General features: G+C 47.1%; 1 protein-coding gene across 1 annotated transcript in view; it reads right to left on the bottom strand.

The window, feature by feature from the left end:
• The window catches only part of Crb2 (crumbs cell polarity complex component 2), a 19,101-nt gene extending 12,495 nt beyond the window's left edge, over positions 1–6,606 (bottom strand). The window contains exons 1-2 of the mRNA XM_033758986.1: positions 6,114–6,606; positions 4–172 (exon numbers count right to left, since the gene is read on the bottom strand). Coding sequence (XP_033614877.1) covers positions 4–172; positions 6,114–6,489 — 545 coding nt within the window. The 5' untranslated portion in view covers positions 6,490–6,606. The remainder of the gene's footprint in view (positions 1–3; positions 173–6,113) is intronic.
• Between the last annotated feature and the right edge of the window lie 347 nt (positions 6,607–6,953).

Genomic DNA, 6,953 nt, shown 5'->3' with positions numbered 1-6,953 from the left:
CCCCCGTGCGAGCAAGGCTGGCTCTGGCACTCATCAAGGTCCATCTGGCAGCTGGCGCCCCCGTAGCCCGGCGCGCACACGCAGCGGTAGGAGCCCAGGCCGTCCAGGCAGGAGCCCCCATGCAGGCAGGGCGCTGACGCACACTCGTCGACCTCGGCCTCGCAGGTCACGCCTGGATGGGGAGACACAGAGAGCCTGCGATACACACCCAGGGCAGGGCGAAAGTGGCCGGGCCAAGGTCGCAGCTGCTCCACTCACAAGGGGCGACCACCATGCAGCTCTGCACAGAGACCCTCTGGCTCACTCACTCTGAGCAGGTGCCACGTCCCTATCGTCATGGAGCCTCTAGCGCTCTAGGCCTGGAGACAGGATTCGGTCAAGAACTGAAGACTGCTTTTATAATGACAAGTTCAGCAAGCGAGGGAACCAGATCCTGTGAAAGCAAGAGCAGGGGCCTATCTGGGGAAGTACAAGTCAGGGAAGGCTTCTTGGGGGGAGAAGCCTTTTTGGCTTTTTTTTGGGGGGGTGTCTGTTTTGTTTTGTTTAGATTTTTGAGACAGCGTCTCACTAAGCCGTTCAGGCTGGCCTTGAATTCACTATGTAGCCCAGACTGGCCTCAAACTCGCAGTGATCCTCCTGCCTCAGGCTCCCAAGTACAGGAATTACAGGAGTTCACCACCATGCTGGGAAGGAAGAGGTTTTTGAAGGATGGGTTAACGGGCTTCTGGATGCCAGGAATCTGCAGTTGGCCAGGTCGTGCTGCGGGTGGGGGTAGGGGTCCTCAGTGAGGGGATGAGTCAGACAGGTGAGGCAGGAGTGGGGGAGTCTCAGAGATAGGGGCAGTTGAGCTCATCCTAAAAGTTATAAGGAGCCAAGTGATGGCTGCACAAGGGTCATTCTCCAAAATAGACCACATACTAGCTCAGGGAACATGCTTAAGTAAATGCAAAGGAATTGAAGTTATCCCCTTTATTTGTCAGACCATAGTGCAATTAAACTGGCGCTCAATAGGGTAAGAAACCACAAAAACTTCACAAACGCATGGAAGTTAAATAACACCCTGCTGAACAACCACTGGGTCATAGAGGAAATTAAAGAATAAATTAGACAGTTTCTACAATTAAATAACAGTGCTAATAAAACATACAGGAATCTGTGTGACACAATGAAAGCAGTTCTACAAGGGAAATTCATAGCAGTAAATGTCAATACTAAGAAAACACACCTCAAATAAATAACCTAATGCTTACCTTAAGCTCCTAGAAAAAGAAGAGCAAGACAAACTGAAAGCTCATACAAAGGAGGAAGTTATAAAGATCAGAGACTAAGAGAATGATACAAAAAAAATCAATAAATCAAACACTTGGTTTTTTGAAAGAATAAATAAAATCAATAAACCCTTAGCCAACCTTATCAAAAAAGGAAAGAAAAGGCTCAAATTCATGCAATTAGGAATGAAAAGGGTGAAGTCACAACAGATCCAGCAGAAATCTAGAGAATCATCAGTACCTACTTAAAAAACCGTACTCTAATATACTGGAAAACACAGAAAAAATGGACAGATTTCTAGATACATATGAACTTCCAAAGTTGAACAAAGAAGATATAAAAAGTCTAAACACCCAATTACATTCAATTGTAATTACATTCAAATTGAAAATGTATTAAAACAGTACCAACAAAAAAAAGCCCAGGTCCTGATGGCTTCACTGCTGAATTCCACAAGACATTTACAGAAGAACTATTGCCACTACTCTGTAAACTCTTCAGTGAAATTGAAAGGGAAGCAATACTTCCAAATTCATTCCTGGAAACAAGTATTACCAGGGAAAGACCCAACCAAAAAAGAGAATTACAGGATAATCTCCCTAATGAACATACATGCAAAAATCCTCAATAAGATACTGACAAACAGAATACAGAACATCAATAAGAAGATCACACACCCTGATCAGGTCAGATTTATCCCAGGGATGCAAGGATGGTTCAATATATGTAAATCAATAAATGAAATACACTATATTAACAGAGTTAAGGACAAAAAAACATATGATCATCTCAATAGATGAAGAAAAAGCATTTGACAAAATTCAATACCCATTCATGATAAAAAAAAAAACTCACAGAAAATTGGAATAGATGGTCTTTATCTCAACTTGACAAAGGCTATCTATGAAAAACCAATGGCCAATACAATACTAACTGATCAAAAACTGAAAACCTTCATGCTAAAATCAGGAACAAGGCAAGGATGCCCACTATCACCACTCCTTTCAATATCGTTCTGGAAATATTAGCCACAGCAATTAGACAAGAGAAAGAAATAAAAGCAATAAAGATAGGAAAGGAAGAAGGTAGACTCATTATTTGCTGATGATATGATACTCTACATAGAAGACCCAAAAAACTCTGCCAAAAGACTTGTAGACTTAATCGACAGATTCAGCAGAGTAGCTAGATACAAGGTCAACACTCAAAAATCAATGGCCTTCTTGTACACAAATAACAGACTCATTGAAAGAAATTAGGGAAACAATTTCTTTCACAATAACACCCCCAAAAAATGAAATATCTAGAAATAAATCTAACAAAGGAGACAAAAGACCTCTACACTAAAAACTATAGCACTCTGAAAAAAAAAAGAGATAGAAGAGGATATAAGAAAATGGAAAGATATCCTCTGCTCCTGGGTAGGAAGAATCAACATAGTGAAAATGGCCATACTACCAAAACTGCTATACAGATCCAATGCAATCCTGATTGAAATCCCAAGAGTATATTTCACAGAACTTGAGAAAACAATCAAAAAAATTCATTTGGAGCCAGAAGAGACCTAAAATAGCAAAAGCCATTCTAGGCAACAGAAACATGGCAGGGGGTATCACAATCCCCAACTTCAAACTATACTACAAAGCCACTGTGATAAAAACAGCATGGTACTGGCAAAGAAACAGACCCCAAGGATCAGGGAAACAGATCAGAAGATGCAGAAACAACTCCAGATATATTTAGCTACCTCATCTTTGACAAAGGAGCCAACCATCCTCACTGGAGGAAAGATAGCCTCTTTAATAAATGATGTCGGAAAAACTGGCTTTTAACTTGGCAAAGATTAAAACTAGATCCCTATTTTAAAGACACCATGCACTAAACTGAAATCCAAGTAGATTAAAGATCTAAATATCAAAACAGCCAGGTGCAGTGGTGCACGCCTGTAATCCCATCGCTCGGGAGGCTGAGACAGGAGGATCGCTGAGAGTTCAAGACCAGCCTGGACTACATAGTGAGTTCCAGGTCAGTCTCAAGTACATAGTGAGACCCTGTCTCAAAAAATGAAAAACCAAAAACAAATAAATATCAAAACAGAAACATTAAACTTACTGGAAAATAAATTAGGTAGAACTCTCGAAGACATTGGCATAGGAAAAGACTTTATGAACAAATTCTCAGCAGCATGAGAACTTGCACAAAGAATCAACAACTGGGATCTCATTGTATTAAAAAGTTTTTGAAGTGCAAGAGAAACCAGCAAGAGAGCTAAGAGACAGCCTATAATGTGGGGAAAAAAATTTTTACTGCTCCTCAGACAAAGGACTACTCTCTAGAATATATAACGAACTCAAAAAATCAGACACCCTCAAATTCATAGACCCAATTCAAAAACGGGCATCTGAAATGAACAGACACTTTTCAGACAAACAAGTAAAATCAGCAAATAAATATATGAAAAAATGTTCCACATCACTGGTCATTCAAGAGATGCAGATGAAAACAACACTGAGATTCCACTTCACTCCAGAAAGAATGGCTGCTGTCAAGAAATCAACCAATAACAAATGCCAGAAGGACTATGGGGAGAAAGGAACCCTTCTCCATTGTTGGTGGGAGTGCAGACTGGTGCAATCATTGTGGAAATCAATATGGTGATACCTCAAAGAACTAGGATTAGAGGTTCCATTTGATCCAGTATCCCTCTGCTGGGTATCTTTCCAAAAGAATTTTAAAAATCATGCCACAGTAATATATGCACACCCCTGCTTATAGTGGCACAGTTCATAACAACTAAAACTTGGAAACAACCCAAATGCCCATAAACTGGAGACTGGATAAAGAAGATGTGGTTTTCTATAAATGGAGTACTACTCAGCCATAAAGAATGATAAACTAGAGACATTTATAACTAAATGAATGCACATTGAGGCTATACTCTTAAGTGAAATAAATGGGACACACTTGAGTAAATGCCAAATAGTTTCTCTGGAGTGAAAAACTAAAAGTGTAAATAAGGTTAAAATGGTATAATTGATAGTGTGAAATAGGAAGAAAATGTCTAAAGGGGAAGAGGGAAGGGGAGGGGAAAGAAGGGAAAAGAAAAAATGTGAAAAAATGAAAACAAAGTCTTTGTAAATAGGGAGGGTGAAGAGGGTGAAGGGAGGGCAGGGGTATGGGGAAGAAATAAGAACCAAGATACATCATGTAAAGGTACAAGATCCCAGTGATGAATGTGACTGTATTGTTTGCTTTAAATGTACCAATAAACTTAATGGGGAAAAAAATAGTAAGTAGCCGAGTGATGTGATCCTATGATTCCCAAGGCTCACTCTGATGGCTTTAAGGAGGGGACCCCGGAAGAGATGCTGGAGTAGAGTAACCAACTCCTGAACTGCGTTGGCTTTAAAATGAAAACTCCTAGGCCCAGGAAGCCCCACTGTCCTGGACAAACCCTGCTGGCGGGTGGCTCGTGGTTTGGAGGTTCACGCTGGAGCGCTCCTGTCACTGCAGACCCCAGCGTACCCTGCCCCTGCCCCCTCCCCCAGGTGGGTTTGGCCGTGGAGGGTGGGGCTCGGCTGACTGCAGCTGGAATCCTCCCCCTTCGCAGCTTAGTGAGCACAAAACACGGTCCCTCCTTCCCATGACCCTCTGGCCCCACTCCCACCCTCTGTGTCAGGGGGAGCCAGGCTCAGCCTCCTGGAATCCCAGCCTCCCCCACCCGGCCTGGAATGGAGGGAGAGAGATGAGTCATGGCCGCTAGCTCACACCCAGGGAGTTATCAGAGCACTGAACTTCCGGTGCACACACACCTGCCAGTGCGCACGCACATTTCATGAGCAGCACTGCATTCAGAGAGCCCAGATGCCCACGGAGAGGGCAGATGCACACATGGAGGCCCTTGAAGCAGACCTTCAAACCCGGAGACACACAGACAGGCGGGCCCACACTCGCATGTGCACAACTGGCACAGCCAGACACGGACAGAGGACAAGCAAGGTGTGGGGAAGCAGTGTCATGTCACTACATGCCCTGTTGCCTGGAACTGTGTCCCCCAGTCTGTACCCCTCGCTCTGCAGAGACTCCAAGTTGCCCTTTGCCCTCAAACCACAGTTGTCTACACTCAGTGTTGAGTGGAACCCATAGTGTCTACACTGCAGGCTGCAGGCTGCCCACACTCACCAGCCTCAGCTACACCCTTTTCCCAACTCCAGGCAGCCGCTACAGGATGCCCAGGCCTCCGAGATGGCCAGAGACTGGGCAGCTGCTCTCCAGAGGCAGGAATTACATGTACTCAGTGCTGGTCACTTTCTGAGCACTCAGGGCTTCCAGGATCTTGGGGGCCCATTGGCATCAGGGACCAAAACCATGAGTGGTCTCCAAGCTAGAACCTCGGAGCACAGCAGAGGGCAGGGGTCGGCATCCCAGCGTTACATCCTGAGCTGCTAGGGCCATCGCACCATCTGGACAGTGTCTACGTGACAACTTGACCCAGGTCTGGAGCAGAGAATGCTAACAATGCTGTCGGGGGTGTCCTCAAGAAAGCTAATCCAGACAAATCTGCCAGGTTGCTCTGCACTGCCAGGGATGCCTGAGGCTGGGATCCACTCTAGCACCAAACCCAGCTGTGCAGCAAGGGCCAAAATAATGTCCATCAGGAGCCCTAGAGGGGCCAGATACCTGCCAGGTCCACCCAAGAGGTGGCACAGGAGCGGGGACACCCAGAGCTGCCAGCATCCTGGTGCAGCTCTTGACTAAAGCCAGGGCTGAATCAAGCTGCTTAGACTGGGAGCCATGAGGGGACCCATGGTCCCGACCTCCACCCAGAGCAGCGCAGACGTTACCTGCATAGCCGAGGGGGCAGTGGCACTCGAAGCGATCAGCCAGGTTGCGGCAGGTGGCCCCATGCTGGCAGGGCTGGGATGCACACTCATCGATATCCAGCTCACAGTGGGGACCCTGGAAACCAGGCACACAGTAGCAGCGGAAGCTGTTAGGACCTGGACCCTGGGGCACACACAGAGCGCCGTGGTGGCAAGGCTGGGTGGCACAGCCCTGGGGCTCCTCGGGCCCACAGGTGTAGCCACCGCTTTCCGTAGTCTGACACTTGGTCCCTGGAGCACACAGATCTGAGGCACAGGGGTCTGAGGTCTGCCCACTCGGGCTTTCTGAAGGTACCGTCCCTGCAGAAAGAGGAAAGACACTGGGAAGAGGCTGCATGGACGCCCCTCCTACACTCTCAGCCCAGCCACTGTCCCAGAAGCAGCCTGGATCTGCCCATGCTCAGGGGAGGCACGAGAGGCCGGGGTAGGGCAGGGTTCCAGCGGGCTGCAGTCATCTCACTGTGTCTGCAGAGCAGAGCAGCAGGCCTGATGCCTGGCACCCCGCACGCTAACGAGAGGACCAACGCTGTCTCCTCACCCCATCCCTGCAGTGCCCTGGGGGGCCGGGGATGTCACGGGGCCATGACTGGCAAGCAGAGGGCTCCAGAAAGAAACACAAGGCTCTTTCCAAGGTCCCAGCACTGGGCTAGGCTCCAGTGTCCGAACTGTTTTGGCTACAGCTGGAGGGTTCTCCTCTGGGCTCCCCTCCCTGCAGCTCCCTTTCAGGAGGCCAGGAGGACCCAAGCATCAGCCTGTAGGAGGCGGCACTTTTCCTCTCCTCTCCTCTCCTCTCCTCTCCTC

Source organism: Fukomys damarensis, unplaced genomic scaffold (assembly GCF_012274545.1).
Source record: "Fukomys damarensis isolate Sample0158 unplaced genomic scaffold, DMR_v1.0_HiC HiC_scaffold_36, whole genome shotgun sequence".
Classification (NCBI taxonomy): Eukaryota; Metazoa; Chordata; class Mammalia; order Rodentia; family Bathyergidae; genus Fukomys; species Fukomys damarensis.
The sequence above is the reverse complement of the archived record's forward strand: the minus strand, read 5'-3'. Positions and strand labels throughout refer to the sequence as shown.